Genomic DNA, 26,181 nt, shown 5'->3' with positions numbered 1-26,181 from the left:
ACCAGGTCATTACCGTCTAGGTGCACGATGATCAGGTCTGAGTAACTGGAGTCCCACAGGGCACTTTGTTTATTTGACCATCTCTCGCAGCTGCTTGATCTTGATTCCATCCTCACCGTCTGAAGAAGACATCCTCCAATGCCGCCGGCGGAGGCCTATGGAGCTTGTCCAACCATTATATCATACGCCACACAAAGGAATGACCAAAGTCCACACAACCTTGGTAATCATCACCACTAACAGAGAGGGAGGAGAGGAGAGGGTGACCAACAAAGAAAGGGAAACCACTTACAGCGGTATAGAATTAATGTAGCTCTTGAAATAAGAGGTTGATCAATGTCCTATACGCTTGACGTCCTGTGTGTTTGGCCTGCTTCCGTTGCGATGGTTGCAGCCCCTTTTCTATAAAAGTGTGAGGAGAAGTTGAATGGGTTGACCACAATATCCTTAAGAGATACAGCAAAGACTGCTGATAACTGGCAGTGGGAAAAGGCACTCAACTTTCTGGTGAATAGAGAGCGCTGACGGACACAGATTGGGTCGCAGAGCCCTTGCTTGTGCCAGCATACAAATGGTGGTAGTGAGGGCAGTATGCAATTTAATGAGGGCACCTTTATTGAGCTGGTCTGGTATGAATCTCTTTAGCCTAATGACCAACTTGTCTCACTAAATGTGAGCATCTTGCCATTAGAGACCACCAGCATGGTCCTGCTTAGATTTACCCACCCATGCCCCAATCCGGAAAGCATCATAAAAGTAGTCACAAATGCAGCTGAAAACAGTACTACCTCACTGGGTGAGCTGCGTACCCGGACTAGACTATGTACATTTCTGCAAGCTTCTGTGTATCAAGAGGTCTCTTGAGGTCCTTAGCACCTGCATCAAACCTGGCCTGACCGCCTCACGCCTCGAGCTGTTGCCCCCACCAGTTTTACAAAAAACATAACACTGATATTTGCAGCCTGCCATAGGACGCTGGCTTGCCCTGGCCTGCCCTCCTTGTGCAGTGCACCCAAGAGGAGGGTGAATTAATGGACCGCTGACATGTTTTTCCTACAAAAAGGCCTATATTGAAGAAACGTTTTTACATTTGCATCACATGTGTGCTTAATAGTAGAAGCTGCCACTAAATTGAACAAGATTTCACACCAGTTTTTTTCAGATTTTCAGGCAATTACGTCATCTTCTCTGGTGCATGTGGGTGGAATATCCAAAAATCCTGTAGCTTGTAGCGGGACAATGTATCAGCTATATTATTGTGAATTTCAGGAACATGTATGGCTTTAAAGAACACATTAAGTTTGAAAAAGTAAGGACTAGATGTGTAAAAATGTTTAACTCTAGCGGGCAACAGGCTCTTAGCCTGCTAATGGCCTCATTCAAGGACATCTTATTGGACCATAAGGTTACGTTCTTGTTCGCGAAGATTTCAGACCAAATAGTTAATGCTTCTGTATAGGGAAACAATTGCTGAAAAGCAATGTATATGTCACACCAGACACAAGCCAACGACCAGTCCCAATCAGACCTGTGGTTACTAGGACGACCCGAACCAATACTGTCAGCTGCATCTGTGTACACACCTAACACCTTGTTAGAATGGGTAGGGAAATGGTGCAGCCAACGGCACCAGTGAACTGAGCAAGACAACGGCTTCTCTTACCTCTGCAGGCAGCCTAGCGTGATGATGCTTCTGGGTGAGACCAACCATTGACCTAACCATAAACCTGGAGAAAGGTCAGACCATGGGAATAATCCTAGGGGCCAATTCAAATCACCTATCAATACCTGGTATTGAGATACTTTAAATGGGATGATACTGTTTTGTTAGACTAGCTGCTCACTTTTTCAGGTGGATGGCGGCATTCACCGACTATAGAGTCAATTCCAAACCCCAATAAAGTAATGCAGATAGATAGGCCAACTGTCTAATCAGCCATAAGGGAGACTCTCAAATCACAGAGTAAAGTAACAAAATATCCCATGGGTCGCCTGCATTCAACAGAACCAGACAACCCCATGAATGGGAAGTCATCCAGGCAATGCAGGACATCCAAAATCCCAGTCTCTCTTGTGAATTTCCATTTCAGGGCTGTGCTGATCTGTTGAAAATAAGTGCCGGAGATCACACGGTCCATTGGCATGCACGTCACAGGAATACATGTTCTTATAGTGAAAACCCAGTAGGAAATAATCTTCTGAGTGTACTAGAAGAAGCCTGAAGGTTGACTCAGTGTCAGTTTGGGCAAGGAAGGCTCGCAGTCCCAGCCTCCATATACTTGCCCATGCATGGTCACCAGATGTGTGGCTCTATTATGGCATTAACTGAAGCCCCTTATGGGGGTGATAGATTATGAATCAGTCTAAACTTGGAAGGCTTTTGGGGGGGGGGGGGGACAATGCCACGTAGGGACCAAACAAACCTTTCAAAAGTGGGAGCTGGACAAGCACCTGTGATTCTTCCTAAAAGAGTTTCTTTGTGAAGTTTTTTTACTAACCATGCTTGCATGTGTTTGAATTTGATGAGAACTTCCCTCTGGGTTGAATCATAAACCCCTGGGAGAAACTGAGGTATAAAACCTGTCCTCCCTTGTTAAGCCAAGACAGCAGCCTATCCACCTGTACCAGGGTCAGTAAAGTGAGGCTCGCTGAATAATTTGACAGAATCCCTACCATTTTCTTTGGACTTCTTGATGCATTTAAATTCATGGTTTTATCCCATGCCACGGTAGGAACATACATGTTTGAATATGCATGATCATCGTGTGGGACGTGTGCACACTTTTATGTTGTAAGCCCAGCAAGACCGTTTTTGTCCCCGCTAGAGTGTTGCTGACGAGAAGGGTGCTGCTTCACAGGGGTCTTATTATTGACTGTCACCAGACACACGTTCACCTCTCTTTGATCCCATCTGATGTCTGAATATTCAACATTGGTCCACCTGGAATCACAATCATAGTCCAGGTCTGCATTGCTCCATTGAACATGATGTCATGTACCTTGAGGCTCTTATTGTCATAAAATACCATTGCGGCAGCTACCTCTGGCTTTCCTCCAACATCCCTGTCATATGGTCACAGAAGCCAAACAACAAACTAGCAGTAGTCTCACCAGACGTAGGCTGTTTTGCCCTTAGTGGACTCAATCTCCTCTATCTCTTTTGTTCCAAGTCCTCTCCTTTTAACATGCACTGGTGAAAAAACCCTTGACACCCTCACCTCTCCAAATCTTCTCTTTTACATCGAATTGGCTCGTGCACAGCAAGCTTGCTCTGTTGTCAGATGATGGTGGCCTCGCCACCTACACTCTACAGAGCCACAGCATCCGCTTTCATGGTCGCATCCTCACCTTCCCTAACTTGTTCTGCTGCTGGGAGAGAGTCTTTGCTCATAGGTGCAACTCCCTTCTCTCCCCTCTTTCGTGTCTGTCCCCTTCCTCTCGTTCCATGTCGGCGGCAGTGGCAGCCACATGTTTCTGTAAGTCTGCAGTTGTGGACAATAATTTGCCTGCCGGTGCCCATGGGGAAGTCCAGGATGAACCTGAGGTAGGTTTATCTGTGTTCTCAACTAACTGTGAGAGAAACGTGCTGCCAAGACCTCCAATCTCAAGTCAGGGGCGCCTGGCCTGTAACTGTGGCCGAGGGAACACGCCCGGGCAAAGCCTCACTGGAAACCTGTTTGTCATCCCATGGGATGATGTCATGGTGGCATCTGAAGATGAGTGGCCTGAAGTCTTGTCCATGCTGCCTGGAGTGAGAAACCCTGATTTCCCCAGGGCTCAGAGGACCTCTTTCAACTCTATCTTTGGGGTTCCCAGCACGGACAACTCTTGTGCAGGTTTGTGAGGTACCTCGTGGATGGGGAGAGTGTCGGGGTTCTCTGCTCCAGGGACCACCCTTGAGGAGCCAGGTATATCCCCGACTTCTAGCACCGTGGTCTCCACCCCTCCCTCAGGCTCAGATGGACACGGCCAACAAGTGGCGGCACTCTGGGCCTCATCCCCCTGGACCTCTAAGGGGAAAACCCGCTCGTGGGGGTTAGTTAGAACCTGAACCTCAGGCTTGGGATCCCTCGCCCCCCCCCAATTAGGCTTGGATTAATTTGAGGAGTAGGGCAAGTTTCCATGTTCCTGCATGACCGCTAACCTCAGCCAGCCTGCCCACTGCTTGAAACAAACAACTGCAGGCCAAATATGAGACCGAACAGGATATAAGCAGATAAGGGATCAGGACAATTGGCATAAAAGTAGAACCAATAAAATGCTTTGCACGCACACAAAATCATGAGAATACTGGACTTCCCCCTCACCCACCCCCCAACAACAACAAAAACTCCTCACCTCCATTTACAATATCCCCGTTCCAGGGAAGCCGCAATCATGCTTGACTAGAATGATCCCAAAAGCAGCTCCCATTCCACACCAGACCGCTCTAGGCCAGGAATGGACACTACAGGATAAGGGTGATGGGAACACTACAACAGAATTAGCCCAAAATTGCCAAAATCAGCAATGTCAGTGTGGTGGACAAGTTTGGGCCGTATTGAGCTCCCAGAAGGAAATTGTCGACTTAGGAGCCCGTGAGTGTGGGCTTCGAGCAACAAGGAGGAGGGAGGGAGAAGCCAAACAGATACGGCCTAGGAGGTGCTGACCCAAGAGAGGGGGCCGGCCCTCTAAATATACCCAGCATGGAGACAGGGTGTGCAGATGCGGCCTGGGTGGAGCGGCGGCCGTCTCTGGACCACTGGGGAGCCCGACACTCGAAGTAAGCCCACTGATCTGGAGACAGGCACCAAGGAGGCGCGGGGACAAGTTGGGCCACCCCTCGCTCGAAATAAATGCCAGAAGCCACGAGGCAAGTTGAAAGAGAGGCCTGGCGTGCGGCCCCCTGCGCTGTGAGGGCGCGGGTCCGCGGGAGGAAGGGAGCCCGCAGACGCGTCAGGGGCGGAGCTCTTGATTGACGCGCGGATCCGCGCTGCGGTGCCCAATGGCTTCTGAGAGAGGGGCGCGCGGTCCATGGTTCACTGTCTCTCACCGGGGGAGGCCGAGGCGGTGATGCTCCTGCTTTTATGAATGGGGCAGCTGGTGGCACCGACTCTTGCTGTGGAAGCCCACACTGTGCCCCTGGTTAATGTAACTGGGTTCATTCTCTGACACCCAGTGCGGCGCTTGCCTGGAACAAGAGAATACTCTGGGTACCTGAACTCAACAGAAACTGACGGCCTATGGTTTGGGGTTCCAAACCAACGCATGCGCGGTAAAAGACAGAAACTGCACCCATACGGCTGAGAAACTGAGAGAACTGTCCTGATGTCAGCTGTTCACGGGCCAGCACATGGCTTCAGTCTGCGCGGTGACATGCCGTGAATCAAACAAAGCAAATCCCTCAAATGGTTTCCGCTCGTGAATGACTTGGACCGTGAGCAAGAAGAGGGCATCGGGTGCCTTTGAGATGGTTTACCCTCTGGATCGAGAGTGAATCGAACCCAATATCCGTCCTAACAACTCCTGGAATCTGTCCTCTTTTGATAATCCTTTCCTGGCATGTTGTCCCCCGTAGCGTCCTCAATGAAACCTAGCCATGACGTGCTCACACCTTTTGTTATAGGGTATATGGGAAGTGCTTACATAACAGGCGTGGGACATCATCAAAGGACGCCATTGCTCCCCAGAGGGGAGGGGAGGGGGAGGGGGGGGAGACCTTTCCCTGCTAGGTTTATCTACACTCCACATGATGCACTCAGCCCTACAACCATCCTTTCACAGGCCGAGCTCCTACCAGAGGTGAAAGCCATCCTGCCACTGTCTGACAGACGTGGTCCTGCTGGCCGTTCTGAGACGCTTCTTATACGAGGTTTGCACTTCCCCAGCCCTTTGGGTATTTCAGAGGCCCAGCCCGTTGGCCTTTCAGGGCTTCGCTAGACGTTCTCCAAGCCCTGTACGTATTCCAGCCCACCCGGCCTTTCGCAGACCCGCCTGATACGAGGTAGACGCTTCCCGGCCTGACCCCCGCCGCGCAGCGCCCCCCTTGGGAATGCTGCGCCCTCAGCATGCCATTGGCTCCCCTTGTGAGGCCGGGCGGCCTCGTCCTACAGTTTCGTATTCGTTGCCCTTCTACACGGAAGTGACGACCTCGGGCATGGAAGACTGAGGCAGCGAGGGTAGCACGAGGAGCACCCCCTAATACTATGTTAATGTTATGCTAATGTATTTCTGTTCTGATTACACGTTGTGACATTGCATTTTTTGCTCTTTTCATTGATAAAAACTCTTAAACTAAACTACTGCAAGCCAGGGCCAGCCACACATACTAAAAACGATTCTTATTTGATGAAATGTGGTCCCCATTCCGTCGGCCTAGGAAGCGTGAGCGGCTGAATGCATTTAACTCGTCATATGCGGGTTTCACTCACATATCCGCAACAGGTGCATGTACAAACGGAGCTATGTCGCCAGATCACCAGCGGGACTGGGTAGGAGGGTACACGGGGTGAGGCTAGAAGCGGCTTTGACACCCTGGGTAGCGCCGAAAGGCACCTGCGTCCATAAGACGGAGAGGAGGAGAGGATGGCCGTCTGACGGAGGGGGAGGGGCGCGGATCGGAGCATGCCTTCACGCTGCACGGCGCCGAGAGAGTTAAATGCAGGATCAGCTGTTCTCGTGTCATTACAGATTCTGTTCATTTTATACAGTGCTCTGTTTGATGTTTGAATACACGGGGGATTCCCCCTCCCTCCTCCCCGCCTGCCAGCCCTGCCTCCCCTGGACTCACTCCGGCGCGATCATACACACGCGCCTCGCCCAGCCCTCGCCTCGGTCGCACCGTATACTCGTCCCGCGGGCTCGGGCGCAGCAGCGGGGATCCGAGCACCGCGCACCGGGGCGCTCGCAGACTGGCACCGGGGCAAGCAGGGGCTGCACGCGGGGTCTGTCGCCTGGGGTGAGGTGTGGGCGCGGGGTCTGTCGCCTGGGGTTGAGGTCTGTGGACTAGTCGCGGGGTCTGTAGCCTGGGGATCAGGTCTGTGGACTAGTCGCGGGGTCTGTAGCCTGGGGGTGAGATCTGTGGACTAGTATCGGGGTCTGTAGCCTGGGGGTGAGATCTGTGGACTAGTATCGGGGTCTGTAGCCTGGGGGGGGAGATCTGTGGACTAGTCGCGGGGTCTGTAGCCTGGGGGTGAGATCTGTGGACTAGTATCGGGGTCTGTAGCCTGGGGGTGAGATCTGTGGACTAGTATCGGGGTCTGTAGCCTGGGGGTGAGATCTGTGGACTAGTCGCGGGGTCTGTAGCCTGGGGTTAGGTCTGTGGACTAGTCGCGGTGTCTGTAGCCTGGGGGTGAGGTCTGCTGACCGGGCGCAGGGTCTGTAGCCCGGGGTGTGATCTGCTGCCTGGGCGCTGGATCTATACTATGCCGGCTGCGGTTGGGGGTCTGTGGAATGGTTGTTGGGGTCCGTGGATCGGCGCTTGATCTTTACTCTTTAGGCTGAGGTCTGTAGAAGGAGCTCTGCTTTGATACACTTGGCTCGGAGTGTGTATGTTGGCTGGTCTGTGGACAGGGGCTTGGGTGAGTAGACGTGAGAGTGGGTCTGCAGACTGGGCGTTGTGTTCACGAGCTGGGCGTTGGGTTGGTAGTCTGGTCCCTGGGTGCTTACAGTAGGCAGTGGGTCTGTAGAGTGGTTGTGTAGTCTGGCCACTGGGATTGCAGATTGAGCCGGTCTGTATCCTGGGCATTGCGGGCATCCCTCAACCCTTTGACTGGGCACTGGTCCTTAGAGCGGGCGCTAGGTCTGTAGACGGGAGGCGGGTGGACGGACTGGGGACGGGGCTCCTGGAATGGGCACGGCGTTTACAGACTCGGGGCTGAGTTCATAGACAGGCGGCTGGGTCTGTAGACTGGGCACTGGGTGCGCGGAGCGGGCGCCGGGGGTGGCACGGTTGTAACCCAGGGCAAGGGGCACTCTAAGCCCTCATGCCTGGCTGGTGAAGGCGCGCGGTGGAGGGGAGCGGCGGAGACTGGCCGAGAGGGCAGCACGGAAGCCGGAGGCACCGGAGGAGCGCGCCCTCACTGCGGAGAGCCTGCGGGAGCGGGCACCGGCCCTACATGCTGTGCTCCATGGCCAACTCGGGCTGCCTGCTGCTGCCCAACCCGGGCATGCTTCCGCACTCCATGGCCTGCGCGCCCGCCTTCCTCTACCTCCAGCAGGTAAGCGCTACTCTGTGAGGGTGTGTGAGTGTGGGGGGAGGTGGTGAGCACGGGCCCCTCAACAGTCATGCTGTGCCGCCTGCCACTGATTATACGACAAGCTCTGCTAATGTTCTAAAGCTTCATGGAGTCATCCACGTGGCTCCTGTTCCAGTCCAGGGAGCTCTTATATACTGATGGTGTAGGACTCAGTGAGTCATTCAGTGAGATCTGTCCTTACGGAACAGTAACGTTCATTGAGCAATACAGTGTGATCCCCGGAACCACTGATGCACTAACTGATTCATCGAGTGTGATCCTTGCTTGCAGCCCAGGGACCTTAGTAATACTAATCTTCTAGGATTCAGTGAGGCAGTCAGTGTGATTCCTGCTTACAGTCTAGTGAGCACTTAAATAACTAATGTTCTAGGATTCAGTGAGTCATTCAGTGTGATTCCAGCTTACAGTCCAGTGAGCACTTATGTTACTAATGTTCTAGGATTCAGTGAGTCAGTCAGTGTGTTTCCTGCTTACAGTCCAGGTAGCACTTATATATATATATATATATATATATATATATATATATATATATATATATATATATATTTCTTTTTTTAAAAGTCCTCATCAAGCAAAATGTTTTTCGAGTATGGAGGAGTCAGAGGCCCCGTTTTTTCGATTGAACCTTGTCCGCTGTGGCCACTTTTGTCTTTCGGGGGTTTGTGGTTTACTTTGTCCTCTGGGGCCCCTTTTTGTCCATATCTAGGCACTCGATTATCGGAGCAGGGGGAGCTAGTCATGTTGACTACTCAGTTCAAGACCCGGCTTGAAATCGTTGTTACCATTGCCTTAATCATTGGACCCCCTAAATGTTTCCAAATTGTACCTTTCCCAGATACTCCAGAACCTATTTTTCTTACTACACCTCCCCTGTTTATCTAGCTTATATACCTTAATACTGAGTTAAGCCAGTCGGGGTATCGTGGTGCTGAATGATTTATCCAGTTGATACAAATTTCCGTCCTGGCTAATAGAATTAATATGAAAAGTAAACTTTCTTGGCCCTTGGACAATGTGGTAGTGAGTGCGTTATATCCAACCCCAAAGATAATCAATTCAATGCTTACCTCGATGCGTTGCTCTAGTACCGCGGAAAGTGTCTTACCAATCTGGTCACAGTATTCCTCCAGCATCACACACTCTCGGAACATGTGCAGGTCATCTGCTCTTTCTGCCCCACATTTGGGGCACTTTTTTACTGTGTTGTTTTTGAATTTTGACAGCTATTTAGGGGTCCAGTACGCTCTGTCTATCGTAAATAGGTGGTTTTTTTCAGTGGAGCAGATTTTACTACCCGACCAGCGATGTTATTCGAGGGTTTCCAGTAATTTGTAATGTCGAGGTCTGGCAATGTTTTCCCCCTTATAGCACTTATATTACTAATGATCTAGGATTCAGTGAGTCAGTCGGTGTGATTCCTGCTTACAGTCCAGGTAGCTCTTATATTACTAATGTTCTAGGATTAAGTGAGTCAGCTAGTGTGATTCCTGCTTACAGTGCAGGCAGCACTATATTCCTAATGTTCTAGGATTCAGTGAGTGGGGTTTCAGTTTACAGTCCAGGCAGCACTTGTATTAGTAATGTTCTAGGATTAAGCGAGTCAGTCAGTGTGATTCTTGCTTACAGTAAAGTGAGCACTTATATAACTAATGTTCTAGGATTCAATGAGTCAGCCAGTGTGATTCCTGCTTACAGTCCAGTGAGCACTTATATTACTAATGTTCTAGGATTCAGTGAGTCAGCCAGTGTGTTTCCTGCTTACAGTCCAGGCGTCACTATATTACTAATGTTCTAGAATTCAGTGAGTGGGGTTTCAGTTTACAGTCCAGGCAGCACTTGTATTAGTAATGTTCTAGGATTAAGTGAGTCAGTCAGTGTGATTCCTGCTTACTGTCCAGGCAGCACTTATATAACCAATGTTCTAGGATTCAGTGAGTCAGTCAGTGTGATTCCTGCTTACAGTCCAGGTAGCTCTTATATTACTAATGTTCTAGGATTAAGTGAGTCAGCTAGTGTGATTCCTGCTTACAGTCAAGGCAGCACTATATTCCTAATGTTCTAGGATTCAGTGAGTGGGGTTTCAGTTTACAGTCCAGGCAGCACTTGTATTTGTAATGTTCTAGGATTAAGTGAGTCAGCTAGTGTGATTCCTGCTTACAGTCAAGGCAGCACTATATTCCTAATGTTCTAGGATTCAGTGAGTGGGGTTTCAGTTTACAGTCCAGGCAGCACTTGTATTAGTAATGTTCTAGGATTAAGTGAGTCAGTCAGTGTGATTCTTGCTTACAGTAAAGTGAGCACTTATATAACTAATGTTCTAGGATTCAATGAGTCAGCCAGTGTGATTCCTGCTTACAGTCCAGTGAGCACTTATATTACTAATGTTCTAGGATTAAGTGAGTCAGCTAGTGTGATTCCTGCTTACAGTCCAGGCAGCACTATATTACTAATGTTCTAGAATTCAGTGAGTGGGGTTTCAGTTTACAGTCCAGGCAGCACTTGTATTAGTAATGTTCTAGGATTAAGTGAGTCAGTCAGTGTGATTCCTGCTTACTGTCCAGGCAGCACTATATTACTAATGTTCTAGGATTCAGTGAGTGGGGTTTCAGTTTACAGTCCAGGCAGCACTTGTATTAGTAATGTTCTAGGATTAAGTGAGTCAGTCAGTGTGATTCCTGCTTACAGTCCAGGCAGCACTTATATTACAAATGTTCTAGGATTCAGTGAGTCAGCTAGTGTGATTCCTGCTTACCGTCCAGGTAGCACTTATATTACTAATGTTCTGGGATTCAGTGAGCCAGTCAGTGTGATTCCTGCTTACAGTCCAGGTAGCACTTATATTACTAATGTTGTAGGATTCAGTGAGCCAGTCAGTGTGATTCCTGCTTACAGTCCAGTGAGCACTTATATTACTAATGTTCTAGGATTCAGTGAGTCAGACAGTGTGTTTCCTGCTTACAGTCCAGGCAGCACTATATTACTAATGTTCTAGGATTAAGTGAGTCAGTCAGTGTGATTCCTGCTTACAGTCCAGGCAGCACTTATATTACAAATGTTCTAGGATTCAGTGAGTCAGCTAGTGTGATTCCTGCTTACCGTCCAGGTAGCACTTATATTACTAATGTTCTGGGATTCAGTGAGCCAGTCAGTGTGATTCCTGCTTACAGTCCAGGTAGCACTTATATTACTAATGTTGTAGGATTCAGTGAGCCAGTCAGTGTGATTCCTGCTTACAGTCCAGTGAGCACTTATATTACTAATGTTCTAGGATTCAGTGAGTCAGACAGTGTGTTTCCTGCTTACAGTCCAGGCAGCACTATATTACTAATGTTCTAGAATTCAGTGAGTGGGGTTTCAGTTTACAGTCCAGGCAGCACTTGTATTAGTAATGTTCTAGGATTAAGTGAGTCAGTCAGTGTGATTCCTGCTTACAGTAAAGTGAGCACTTATATAACTAATGTTCTAGGATTCAATGAGTCAGCCAGTGTGATTCCTGCTTACAGTCCAGTGAGCACTTATATTACTAATGTTCTAGGATTCAGTGAGTCAGCCAGTGTGTTTCCTGCTTACAGTCCAGTGAGCACTTATATTACTAATGTTCTAGGATTAAGTGAGTCAGCTAGTGTGATTCCTGCTTACAGTCCAGGCAGCACTATATTACTAATGTTCTAGAATTCAGTGAGTGGGGTTTCAGTTTACAGTCCAGGCAGCACTTGTATTAGTAATGTTCTAGGATTAAGTGAGTCAGTCAGTGTGATTCCTGCTTACTGTCCAGGCAGCACTATATTACTAATGTTCTAGGATTCAGTGAGTGGGGTTTCAGTTTACAGTCCAGGCAGCACTTGTATTAGTAATGTTCAAGGATTAAGTGAGTCAGTCAGTGTGATTCCTGCTTACAGTCCAGGCAGCACTTATATTACAAATGTTCTAGGATTCAGTGAGTCAGCTAGTGTGATTCCTGCTTACCGTCCAGGTAGCACTTATATTACTAATGTTCTGGGATTCAGTGAGCCAGTCAGTGTGATTCCTGCTTACAGTCCAGGTAGCACTTATATTACTAATGTTGTAGGATTCAGTGAGCCAGTCAGTGTGATTCCTGCTTACAGTCCAGGCAGCACTTATATTACTAATTTTCAAGGATTCAGTGAGTCATTCAGTGTGATTCCTGCTTACCGTCGAGGCAGCACTTATATTACTAATGTTCTGGGATTCAGTGAGTCATTCAGTGTGATTCCTGCTTAACATCCAGGCAGCACTTATATTACTAATGTTGTAGGATCCAGTGAGTCAGTCAGTGTGATTCCTGCTTACAGTCCAGTGAGCACTTATATTACTAATATTCTGGGATTCAGTGAGAAAGTCAGTGTGATTTCTGCTTACCGTCCAGGTAGCACTTATTTTGCTAGTGTTCTGGGATTCAGTGAGTCAGTCAGTGTGATTTCTGCTTACAGTCCAGGTAGCACTTGTATTACTAATGTTTTTAGATTCAGTGTGTTTCCTGCTTACAGTCCAGGCAGCACTTATATTACTAATGTTCTAGGATTCAGTGAGTCAGTCACTTTGATTCCTGCTTACCGTCCAGTGAGCACTTATATTACTAATGTTCTGCGATTCAGTGAGCCAGTCAGTGTGATTCCTGCTTACCGTCCAGGTAGCACTTATATTGGTAATGTTCTGGGATTCAGCGAGTCAGTCAGTGTGATTACTCCTTACCGTCCAGGTAGCACTTATATTACTAAAGTTCTGGGATTCAGTGAGTCAGTCAGTGTGATTCCTGCTTACCGTCGAGGCAGCACTTATATTACTAATGTTCTGGGATTCAGTGATTCATTCAGTGTGATTCCTGCTTAACGTCCAGGCAGCACTTATATTAGTAATGTTGTAGGATTCAGTGAGCCAGTCAGTGTGATTCCTGCTTACCGTCGAGGCAGCACTTATATTACTAATGTTCTGGGATTCAGTGAGTCATTCAGTGTGATTCCTGCTTAACGTCCAGGCAGCACTTATATTACTAATGTTGTAGGATTCAGTGAGCCAGTCAGTGTGATTCCTGCGTACAGTATAGTCCCCAGTGTACGCTGATACTCTGATTCAGTGAGTCATCCAGTGTGATCCCTGCTCATAGTTCAGTAACCACTGATCGCCTGAAGTTCTAAGATTCTTTGTGTCATTCAGTCTGAGCCCTCCTTACAATCCAGAAACGAGTGGCATGCTAATGTTTTGACACCGGAAGTAATGCTGCCCAATCCTCCGCTTGGAGATCAGGGACCATCGCTAAACGAGCCCCCTTGGACCCCTTGACTCATCCTGTCCGATGCAGCCCTGATAGGACGTCAGTCACTGCTGTCCTCGTGCTCCAGGGGTCACTGACTCACCTGTCTGATGACCACTTACGGTAAATGCTGTACAAAGCGATCATGGTAGTAGAACTCCTTGTGCTACAGCAGGACCCTTCTCTGTACTCGTGTTCTACGACCATTGAATGCCCCCCCCCCCGCGTCACAGTGACCCACCGGCATCTTATCACAAAGAACCCCAGTAGTACTCCTCTCTAGTCCACCCACATGGGAGCCGTCGCTACCCTAGCGTTCTAGGGCTCCGTGAGTACCCTGCCCACCCCACACCTACAGTACAGAAGCCTCCGCTACCCTAATGTTCTAGGGCTCCGTGAGTACCCTGCCCACCCCACACCTACAGTACAGAAGCCGTCGCTACCCTAGCGTTCTAGGGCTCCGTGAGTACCCTGCCCACCCCACACCTACAGTACAGAAGCCTTCGCTACCCTAATGTTCTAGGGCTCCGTGAGTACCCTGCCCACCCCACACCTACAGTACAGAAGCCTTCGCTACCCTAATGTTCTAGGGCTCCGTGAGTACCCTGCCCACCCCACACCTACAGTACAGAAGCCTCCGCTACCCTAACGTTCTAGGGCTCCGCGAGTACCCTGCCCACCCCACACCTACAGTACAGAAGCCTTCGCTACCCTAATGTTCTAGGGCTCCGTGAGTACCCTGCCCACCCCACACCTACAGTACAGAAGCCTCCGCTACCCTAACGTTCTAGGGCTCCGTGAGTACCCTGCCCACCCCACACCTACAGTACAGAAGCCTCCGCTACCCTAACGTTCTAGGGCTCCGTGAGTACCCTGCCCACCCCACACCTACAGTACAGAAGCCTCCGCTACCCTAACGTTCTAGGGCTCCGTGAGTACCCTGCCCACCCCACACCTACAGTACAGAAGCCTCCGCTACCCTAACGTTCTAGGGCTCCGTGAGTACCCTGCCCACCCCACACCTACAGTACAGAAGCCTCTTCTACCCTAACGTTCTAGGGCTCCGCGAGTACCCTGCCCACCCCACACCTATAGTACAGAAGCCTCCGCTACCCTAACGTTCTAGGGCTCCGCGAGTACCCTGCCCACCCCACACCTACAGTACAGAAGCCTTCGCTACCCTAATGTTCTAGGGCTCCGTGAGTACCCTGCCCACCCCACACCTACAGTACAGAAGCCTCCGCTACCCTAACGTTCTAGGGCTCCGTGAGTACCCTGCCCACCCCACACCTACAGTACAGAAGCCTCCGCTACCCTAACGTTCTAGGGCTCCGTGAGTACCCTGCCCACCCCACACCTACAGTACAGAAGCCTCCGCTACCCTAACGTTCTAGGGCTCCGTGAGTACCCTGCCCACCCCACACCTACAGTACAGAAGCCTCTTCTACCCTAACGTTCTAGGGCTCCGTGAGTACCCTGCCCACCCCACACCTACAGTACAGAAGCCTCTTCTACCCTAACGTTCTAGGGCTCCGCGAGTACCCTGCCCACCCCACACCTATAGTACAGAAGCCTCCGCTACCCTAACGTTCTAGGGCTCCGTGAGTACCCTGCCCACCCCACACCTACAGTACAGAAGCCTTCGCTACCCTAATGTTCTAGGGCTCCGTGAGTACCCTGCACACCCCACACTCACAGTACAGTTACCCCAATGTATTGCAACCGCTTGAATCATCCTGACCAGTTCACACTTATAGTACAGGAAACACAGCGTCACTGATGTATTGGAGTCCCTTTGTCAGTCTTGTACACTCATCGCTCATAGTACAGGAATCACCATTAACTGATCTGCTAGAACCCGTGCGTCATCCTGCCCACCCCACACTTACAGTACAGGCACCATCACTATCCTAGTGGACTACAACCTCCAGACTCATCGGCCCAGCCCACACTTGTGGTGCAAGAACCATCGCTGCACTAGTGCACCGCACTCATTAAGCAAGCTTGCACACTCATCACTTACAGTACAGGACCCGTCGCCATACTAATGTGCTAGCTAGAGCCTCGTGAATCATCCGGCCCAGCTCTCACTTGTGGTGCAAGAACCATCGCTGCACTAGAGCACCGCACTCATTAAGAAATCTTGCACACTCATCACTTACAGTACAGGACACGTCGCTGTTCTAATGTGCTAGCTAGAGCCTCGTGAATCATCCGGCCCGGCCCTCACTTGTTGTGCAAGAACCATCGCTGCACTAGTGCACCGCACTCATTAAGCAATCTTGCACACTCATCACTTACAGTACAGGACCCGTCGCTGTTCTAATGTGCTAGCTAGAGCCTCGTGAATCATCCGGCCCAGCTCTCACTTGTGGTGCAAGAACCATCGCTGCACTAGAGCACCGCACTCATTAAGAAATCTTGCACACTCATCACTTACAGTACAGGACCCATCGCTGTTCTAATGTGCTAGCTAGAGCCTCGTGAATCATCCGGCCCGGCCCTCACTTGTTGTGCAAGAACCATCGCTGCACTAGTGCACCGCACTCATTAAGCAATCTTGCACACTCATCACTTACAGTACAGGACCCGTCGCCATACTAATGTGCTAGCTAGAGCCTCGTGAATCATCCGGCCCAGCCCTCACTTGTGGTGCAAGAACCATCGCTGCAATAGAGCACCGCACTCATTAAGCAATCTTGCGCACTCATCACTTACAGTACAGGACCCGTCGCCATACTAATGTGCTAGCTAGAGCCTCGTGAATCATCCGGCCCAGCTCTCACTTGTGGTGCAAGAACCATCGCTGCACTAGAGCACCGCACTCATTAAGAAATCTTGCACACTCATCACTTACAGTACAGGACCCGTCGCTGTTCTAATGTGCTAGCTAGAGCCTCGTGAATCATCCGGCCCGGCCCTCACTTGTTGTGCAAGAACCATCGCTGCACTAGTGCACCGCACTCATTAAGCAATCTTGCACACTCATCACTTACAGTACAGGACCCGTCGCCATACTAATGTGCTAGCTAGAGCCTCGTGAATCATCCGGCCCAGCCCTCACTTGTGGTGCAAGAACCATCGCTGCAATAGAGCACCGCACTCATTAAGCAATCTTGCACACTCATCACTTACAGTACAGGACCCGTCGCCATACTAATGTGCTAGCTAGAGCCTCGTGAATCATCCGGCCCAGCCCACACTTGTGGTGCAAGAACCATCACTGCACTAGTGCACCGCACTCATTAAGCAAGCTTGCACACTCATCACTTACAGTACAGGACCCGTCGCTGTTCTAATGTGCTAGCTAGAGCCTCGTGAATCATCCGGCCCAGCCCACACTTGTGGTTCAAGAACCTTCGCTGCACTAGTGCACCGCACTCATTAAGCAAGCTTGCACACTCATCACTTACAGTACAGGACCCGTCGCCATACTAATGTGCTAGCTAAAGCCTCGTGAATCATCCGGCCCAGCCCTCACTTGTGGTGCAAGAACCATTGCTGCACTAGTGCACCGCACTCATTAAGCAATCTTGCACACTCATCACTTACAGTACAGGACCCGTCGCCATACTAATGTGCTAGCTAGAGCCTCGTGAATCATCCGGCCCAGCCACACTTGTGGTGCAAGAACCATCGCTGCACTAGTGCACCGCACTCATTAAGCAATCTTGCACACTCATCAATTACAGTACAGGACCCGTCGCCATACTAATGTGCTAGCTAGAGCCTCGTGAATCATCCGGCCCAGCCCACACTTGTGGTGCAAGAACCTTTGCTGCACTAATGAAGTAGAGCCGCTTCAGTAATATTTCCAAGTCCCCCTTCCCCCAGGTCATGCGCCATCACTGGATGAATGTAGGGCCTCTTTGACCATTGAATCCCACTGCCTGCTGGGGCGCTCCTGGCATTGCACTAGTGTGCTAGAAACAAGGGGCAGTGGTGTTCACCTCAGGGGGAGGTGCAAGAGCCATCGTTGCACCGCTGCCCTGGTACAAGAGGCATCGTTGCACTACAGTGCTAGACACCATTGACGGTGGTGTTCACTTGTAGTGATGGTGCAAGAGCCACGCAGTATAAGTAGGTTCTGAGTCCTAGTGACCACGCCTGCCCTGGTGCAAGAGGCATCGTTGCACCACAGTGCTAGACACCATTGACGGTGGTGTTCACTTGTTGTGATGGTGCAAGAGCCACGCAGTATAAGTAGGTTCTGAGTCCTAGTGACCATGCCTGCCCTGGTGCAAGAGGCATCACTGCACTACAGTGCTAGACACCATTGACGGTGGTGTTCACTTGTTGTGATGGTGCAAGAGCCACGCAGTATACGTCGGTTCTGAATCTTTGTGACCGCGCCTGCCCTGGTGCAAGAGGCATCGTTGCACTTCTGTACTATAATCCATGGGTGGTGGTGTTCACTTGTAGTGATGGTGCAAGAGCCACGCAGTATACGTAGGTTCTGAGTCCTAGTGACCACGCCTGCCCTGGTCCAAGAGGCATCATTGCACCACAGTACTAGACACCATTGACGGTGGTGTTCACTTGTAGTGATGGTGCAAGAACCACGCAGTATAAGTAGGTTCTGAATCCTAGTGACCACGCCGGCCCTGGTGCAAGAGGCATTGTTGCACTACTGTGCTAGACACTATTGACGGTGGTGTTCACTTGTAGTGATGGTGCAAGAGCCACGCAGTATACGTCGGTTCTGAATCTTTGTGACCACGCCTCCCCTGATGCTAGAGGCATCGGTGCACTTCTGTACTATAATCCATGGGTGGTGGTGTTCCCTTGTAGTGATGTCGCAAGAGCCACGCAGTATACGTAGGTTCTGAATCTTAGTGACCACGCCTGCCCTGGTGCAAGAGGCATCGTTGCACCACAGTACTAGACACCATGACGGTAGTGTTCACTTGTAGTGATGGTGCAAGAGCCACACAGTATACGTAGGTTCTGAATCCTAGTGACCACGCCTGCCCTGGTGCGAGAGGCATTGTTGCACCACAGTGCTAGACACCATTGACGGTGGTGTTCACTTGTACTAATGGTGCAAGAGCCACGCAGTATACGTAGGTTCTGAATCTTAGTGACCACGCCTGCCCTGGTGCAAGAGGCATCGTTGCACTACAGTGCTAGACACCATTGACGGTGGTGTTCACTTGTAGTGATGGTGCAAGAGCCACGCAGTATACGTAGGTTCTGAATCCTAGTGACCACACCTGCCCTGGTGCAAGAGGCATCACTGCACTACAGTGCTAGACACCATTGTCGGTGGTGTTCACTTGTTGTGATGGTGCAAGAGCCACGCAGTACAAGTAGGTTCTGAGTCCTAGTGACCACGCCTGCCCTGGTGCAAGAGGCATCACTGCACTACAGTGCTAGACACCATTGACGGTGGTGTTCACTTGTTGTGATGGTGCAAGAGCCACACAGTACAAGTAGGTTCTGAGTCCTAGTGACCACGCCTGCCCTGGTGCAAGAGGCATCGTTGCACCACAGTGCTAGACACCATTGACGGTGGTGTTCACTTGTAGTGATGGTGCAAGAGCCACGCAGTATACGTAGGTTCTGAATCCTAGTGACCACGCCTGCCCTGGTGCAAGAGGCATCACTGCACTACAGTGGTAGACACCATTGACGGTGGTGTTCACTTGTTGTGATGGTGTAAGAGCCACGCAGTACAAGTAGGTTCTGAGTCCTAGTGACCACGCCTGCCCTGGTGCAAGAGGCATCACTGCACTACAGTGCTAGACACCATTGACGGTGGTGTTCACTTGTTGTGATGGTGCAAGAGCCACGCAGTACAAGTAGGTTCTGAGTCCTAGTGAACACGCCTGCCCTGGTGCAAGAGGCATCGTTGCACCACAGTGCTAGACACCATTGACGGTGGTGTTCACTTGTAGTGATGGTGCAAGAGTCACGCAGTACAGGTAGGTTCTGAATCCTAGTGACCACGCCTGCCCTGGTGCAAGAGGCATCATTGCACCACAGTGCTAGACACCATTGACGGTGGTGTTCACTTGTAGTGATGGTGCAAGAGCCACGCAGTATACGTAGGTTCTGAATCTTAGTGACCACGCCTGCCCTGGTGTAAGAGGCATCACTGCACTACAGTGCTAGACACCATTGACGGTGGTGTTCACTTGTTGTGATGGTGCAAGAGCCACGCAGTACAAGTAGGTTCTGAGTCCTAGTGACCACGCCTGCCCTGGTGCAAGAGGCATCGTTGCACCACAGTGCTAGACACCATTCACGGTGGTGTTCACTTGTAGTGATGGTGCAAGAGCCACGCAGTATAAGTAGGTTCTGAATCCTAGTGACCACGCCTGCCCTGGTGCAAGAGGCATCATTGCACCACAGTGCTAGACACCATTGACGGTGGTGTTCACTTGTAGTGATGGTGCAAGAGCCACGCAGTATACGTAGGTTCTGAATCTTAGTGACCACGCCTGCCCTTGTGTAAGAGGCATAGCTGCACTACAGTGCTAGACACCATTGACGGTGGTGTTCACTTGTAGTGATGGTGCAAGAGCCACGCAGTATACGTAGGTTCTGAATCCTAGTGACCACGCCTGCCCTGGTGCAAGAGGCATCGTTGCACCACAGTGCTAGACACCATTGACGGTGGTGTTCACTTGTAGTGATGGTGCAAGAGCCACGCAGTATACGTAGGTTCTGAATCTTAGTGACCACGCCTGCCCTGGTGCAAGAGGCATCGTTGCACCACAGTGCTAGACACCATTGACGGTGGTGTTCACTTGTAGTGAAGGTGCAAGAGTCACGCAGTACAAGTAGGTTCTGAGTCCTAGTGACCACGCCTGCCCTGGTGCAAGAGGCATCGTTGCACCACAGTGCTAGACACCATTGACGGTGGTGTTCACTTGTAGTGATGGTGCAAGAGCCACGCAGTATACATAGGTTCTGAATCTTAGTGACCATGCCTGCCCTGGTGCAAGAGGCATCGCTGCACTCCTGTACTGGAATCAATGAACGGTGGTGTTCACCGTGGAGGATCGCACGTCTCTCCACACCAGATCACACTGTTGGAAATGGACCCGTGTACAAACAAAGGCACTATTGAATTACTTGAAAGCGCCGCGATGCCATCTAAAGGGGAACCTCATTATGCGCTATGCAAAATGCCAAATAATTTCACAACATAATACAGGCGGCTGTCTCTCGGCGAAACCGTGCAATTCAGTACCTTCGTGGTGCCCCCCCCGGAGAAAGGTCTATTGTGTCAGCCCAGCAACACAGGGCCCCTCTTGCCACCTGTGTCCTCTGAGTCGGCAGTGACGACAGACAGACGCGGGATCCGCGGGGACGGAAGAAGGACATTCGGCCCTGATTCCTCCAAGGTGCGAGCCCAAGAGGTGCTCACGTGACGTTGATTTCTGGCAGCAGCGCGCGGCCTCGAATCAGAGCGCGTGCTCTTTACACACGACTCCCCCTATGTAAATAGGAATATTAACCACGTGTGGGCGCTGCTCTGGTTCGAGGTGAGGTCGGTGCTTCGATTGTAAAAAAAAATAAAAGCACACGCCGGGGCCTAACGCATTTACCAGGAGCCAATACCTACTGGCGCTGCCACCACCACTGTCACGTGTCCGAATAAACACTCACTGTTAAACATCACACTACTAATAAAAATGTGATTTATTGGACAATTTTAGGCCACCCAAAGCAGTAACAATGGTCTGAAGGCGTAGAACTATGTTTTTTTAAATGTGTGTTTCATTAAACTGCTGTGCTTCCCTCAAAAACAGGCAGACAGCGCCACCATGTGGAGGGTTGTAGTAAGTAATTGCTGGTGTTTTTAACACTGCAGTGCTGTGCCCAGCACTGGCAGACACCAGCACAGATTAAGCACTGGATGAGAGGTGCGAAAAGAACCAGTAGTTACAGGATTTACTTCGACAGGGGACACAAAAGGGGGCAAGAGGTGATTTTACAGAATCCTTCCCTCTCGTCCAAACAACGCATGTAGGAAAACTGCACAACCAATGCAAACCACTCACCTTGGATGTCTCCGAATGACTGTGAAATGTGCATAGTTCTCAGTTTCCCTAGTTCCCCGGCTCTGCCGTGGAAGAAACTCCATGGATGCTTCTTTGGACAATTGCAACCAAAATATTGCCATAAATTTACACTTGGAGTCAGAGTTTTTGACTCTCCCTGTTACATAAAGTGTGTCAGCAGAAGTTTTTAAAAGAGAGCAATGGTGGAACTGGTATATCAGAATTAGTATCCGAAATAGTGTATCAGAATGCTGGACCTCTTCTTGTCAGTCTTAAAAATACAACATAGAACTCTTTCTACCAAGCAAAAGTTACCCAGTGGCTTCTAAAAAATGTGGTCCTACGGTGTCAGGTGTGGGGCACCACCAGGTAGCTGAAGTTGGCCTCCTTGGTGGGTATGGTCTGTGGGCGCAGGTCATGGGGCCTGCTATTGGTAGTATAGGGGGTTGGCTGCTTGCGGCCAGGAGTCTGGCAACAATGTCCCAGAAGCACTGGGTTATGGAGCCAAGGAGCAGTGGTGGTATTTTTAGGGGCGGTGCCATTAGATAGGGGTGCTGCCCCAGGTCTCCCTAGTGGTGTGGTGGATGGTTTCCATTGGGGCAGAGGTCTGGGAGCTACTTTCCAAGAAAACTGGGGAGTTGGCTGAGACCCAGCCAGTCTCTTGTACCCAGGGCTCAAGTCGGGGTACCATGTGGGTGGAAGGCGTCCCCCCACTTATTTTACCGGGTGGACGCCGTCCCCCCTGCCAAACAGATGGTCTTCACTCTTTGGTCTCTCTGGGGCGAGATCGGAGCTCACAGCACGCTGCTCACACGCTGACTTCTCAGATGCAATCGCATCTAAGGGGTGAGCGAGGGGAGGCAATGAACCCGATGGTGCAAGCCACCTTTTGTGATGTCACTTCCTGTCGTGACGTCACTTCCGGTGACAGCGTCCCCGACTCCTTTTTTTAGGACTTGTGCCCTGCTTGTACCACAGGTCACACTGCACTAATCGGATGGAAGCAGCAAGGGTCACACTCTCTGCAGGGAATAGTAGTAATGATATCTGCTGCGCGGTCAGCGGGCCCTGAGAACCCTTTGCTCCTGTAACATGTCTTCACCACCACCTTTTTGGGATTTATAAAGTTCTGAATGGATGCATTATTTCGCGGCATTAACATTAAGATTTCACAATGACTACCTTGATTTGGACAAACCTCTGAAGCTGAGATTTGTCAACCCTGAACCTTTTCTTGTTCTGCATGTCAGAACATTTAGCGCCGAAGTGATGGATTGAAATGCATAATTCGATCTCAGACAACTGTAATTACACCTTTTAGCTCTGGCCAATAATATGCAAATCAGCCTTGGCCAGGGAAAAAAGGAAAGCCCCGGCTAAATTGCTAGCCCTGATTGACTTAAGTTGACTTAGAAGAAAATTGATGGAGGGGAGCAGTGGAATCAATGGTCCCACTGGGAATTACTGTGGCCACATTGCTCCGGTCTTTCTTTGCGCCATGTGCCCATGTGTGCTCTTACAGCATGGGATCAACCATAAGCAGATCAGTCTTGGCCCCACCCTAAATGGGTTAATCAAACATGAACTGCAAGGCCTGTGCTCCCGCCAACAAGAACACAAACTGTCTGAGAGGCAACTGGCCTTACGGCACACCGACTGTATTCACTCCTGCCTCTTAGAGCAGATGGACAGCATTGAGGGGCTCTCACGCTTCGTTTGGTGGGCACGGTAAGTGCTCCTCATTGCTAGGTGCCCCCACACACCCTTCTCGGATTATCCTTGTAACCAGAAGTCCATCAGTCTCGTCAAGGCAGCCGAGCTGTTACTAGCCACACCCCAAGTGCAAAATAAGTTATCAGTGATTTTAGAACAACTGCAGATGCATTAATTTACTTTGTAACAATTCTAAGACAGAACAAAGAAAACTACTCACATGGACATTGCTGTATTAAAACAATTTGTTTGTGGACATCACACTGTTGTTTGCCAATTCGTTTCAATACTTGGAAGCAAGGCTTTAAGTGGGATGATAATACTGTGGGGTCTCTCAAAGGGGCGTGGCCAATGTAATTACGGGTGTGGCTTAAAAACACGTAGGCTAAAAATCTGCGCTTAGCATAGTGTGCCGCCTGACTTGTATTTTGCTGTTTCTGTCATTGCATCTAGACATATGATACAACAAGTAACATCATACCTACAACAAGGCAGGACTATTGGCTTTGCCAATGGTTGTTAGTTGCATAAGATAAATAAGCAGCAACTATGGCTTGTTGTTATATACAATATTTAAGAAACTTCCCCTTAAAGCCCTGGTGACACTACAGCGATGTTGCGGCTCGTGCGTTTCAAAAAGTGAAGGGAAATCCAGGGAGAAAATGACTCTCTTTAACGCCTTAATGGCGGCCGCAATTTTGCGGAAGTGCAGCACTTCCGGAAAACGGGCGGGGCCGCGTCGGCCATTGGCCGACGGCAGCACTGGGGAGATAGTGCTGCCGTCGGTCAATGGCCGATGGCAGCAATGAACGGTTTAAAGGATTTCCCTTCCCCTACAACGCTCATCTAGCATGACATCATGCTTTAACTTCTCCACTAGTGAGAAGTGAGCAGTGTGAGCATGTGCACATCGATGTACCTGCTGTCACTGCAGTCCGGTAAAAAACAGACCGCCTGTGCCAGGGCACAAAACAGAGCCCGATAGAGACCAGTTCCGAGGCCCCCTTTAAAAAACAGCCAGTGCTCAGCACCGGTGAGACCCGGCCCACTTAAAGCCCTGCTTGGAAGTGTTCTGCTGCATGCTCTTCTCAGCCCCCTCGGAGCGGAGCGTTTGTGGTTGGTTCAGGCCATTAACAGCAGCGTACCCCTGCCCAGACCCGCTCCTCTCATCCACTGTGCTCCATGCCTTCACATCAAGGGAGGCTCCCGAGGGTTGTAGCCGAAATATACCACAACAGCAGAAAAAAGACAAATCGAAGTGATGACTCGTTGAGTAATGGTGACAGCTGTCACTAAACAATCTGAAACATGCAAAAACGGTGACACAGAAAGGCATATCTAAATATATAAAGGGCAGCGGGAGCAAAAAAGGCCATCACGACTTGCCTGGGTCAGGGAGCAAGAACCTTCTAGCTAACATGCATGTGGCTGCTGCCAACGTCTGCCATGAGTGTAGAAGAAGCCCTGTGGGGGTCCCACCCACATTAATTGCCACCTACCAGCTCAACAGACAGGAAGCAAGGTTCAAAATTAGCACCATTTTGTGGAGTGGCGCCATTTTGCCCCATCATGTCACGTGCGAATGTATCATCCAGTCCAGATCTCTCAAGCCGTCCAGAGTGAGGCATAAGATGTCTACATCTATCCATGTGCGAGTGTAAAATCGTACTCCTGCCAGGCATTTCAAGCTGCCTCACCCAGTCTGGTCATCTCATGCTGCCTCACTGAGGTATGGTATCTCATCGCGTTCAGCTATGGGTGTGTCCTCTCTTCCATCGATTTCAAGCTGTTACACGTCAGCTGTGTATCTCACTCAGAACAAACACCCCGAGCTGTCCCACTGAGGTACGAGCATCTCACCCAGTCAGCTGCCTGAGGCTGTCCCGGTGAGGTACGAGCATCTCACCCAGTCAGCTGCCTCAGGCTGTCCCAGTGAGGTACGAGCATCTCACCCAGTCAGCTGCCTCACGCTGTCCCACTGAGGTATGTGCATCTCACCCAGTCAGCTGCCTCACGCTGTCCCACTGAGGTATGAGTATCTCACCCAGTCAGCTGCCTCACGCTGTCCCACTGAGGTACGACCATCTTGCCCATTCAGCTGCCTCACGCTGTCCCACTGAGGTACGAGCATCTCACCCAGTCAGCTGCGTCACGCTGTCCCACTGAGGTACGAGCATCTCACCCAGTCAGCTGCCTCACGCTGTCCCACTGAGGTATGTGCATCTCACCCAGTCAGCTGCGTCACGCTGTCCCACTGAGGTACGAGCATCTCACCCAGTCAGCTGCCTCACGCTGTCCCACTGAGGTATGAGTATCTCACCCAGTCAGCTGCCTCACGCTGTCCCACTGAGGTACGACCATCTCGCCCATTCAGCTGCCTCACGCTGTCCCACTGAGGTACGAGCATCTCACCCAGTCAGCTGCGTCACGCTGTCCCACTGAGGTACGAGCATCTCACCCAGTCAGCTGCCTCACGCTGTCCCACTGAGGTATGTGCATCTCACCCAGTCAGCTGCGTCACGCTGTCCCACTGAGGTACGAGCATCTCACCCAGTCAGCTGCCTCACGCTGTCCCACTGAGGTACGAGCATCTCACCCAGTCAGCTGCCTCACGCTGTCCCACTGAGGTACGAGCATCTCACCCAGTCAGCTGCCTCACGCTGTCCCACTGAGGTATGTGCATCTCACCCAGTCAGCTGCCTCACGCTGTCCCACTGAGGTATGTGCATCTCACCCAGTCAGCTGCCTCACGCTGTCCCACTGAGGTACGAGCATCTCACCCAGTCAGCTGCGTCACGCTGTCCCACTGAGGTACGAGCATCTCACCCAGTCAGCTGCCTCACGCTGTCCCACTGAGGTATGTGCATCTCACCCAGTCAGCTGCGTCACGCTGTCCCACTGAGGTACGAGCATCTCACCCAGTCAGCTGCCTCACGCTGTCCCACTG

General features: G+C 50.6%; 1 protein-coding gene across 5 annotated transcripts in view; it reads left to right on the top strand.

The window, feature by feature from the left end:
• RBFOX3 (RNA binding fox-1 homolog 3) overlaps positions 1-26,181 on the top strand; it is a 732,886-nt gene that overhangs the window by 430,881 nt on the left and 275,824 nt on the right. For 3 of the 5 annotated variants that reach the window (XM_078653987.1, XM_078653990.1, XM_078653989.1), the window contains exon 1: positions 6,588-8,198. The exons of the other annotated variants lie outside the window; for them this stretch is intronic. In XM_078653987.1, coding sequence (XP_078510113.1) covers positions 8,097-8,198 — 102 coding nt within the window. In that variant the 5' untranslated portion in view covers positions 6,588-8,096. Of the gene's footprint in view, positions 1-6,587; positions 8,199-26,181 lie in introns of those variants that run through there. 5 annotated transcript variants of the gene reach the window in all.

Source organism: Lissotriton helveticus, chromosome 7 (genome assembly GCF_964261635.1).
Source record: "Lissotriton helveticus chromosome 7, aLisHel1.1, whole genome shotgun sequence".
Taxonomy (NCBI): domain Eukaryota; kingdom Metazoa; phylum Chordata; class Amphibia; order Caudata; family Salamandridae; genus Lissotriton; species Lissotriton helveticus.
The sequence above is the reverse complement of the archived record's forward strand: the minus strand, read 5'-3'. Positions and strand labels throughout refer to the sequence as shown.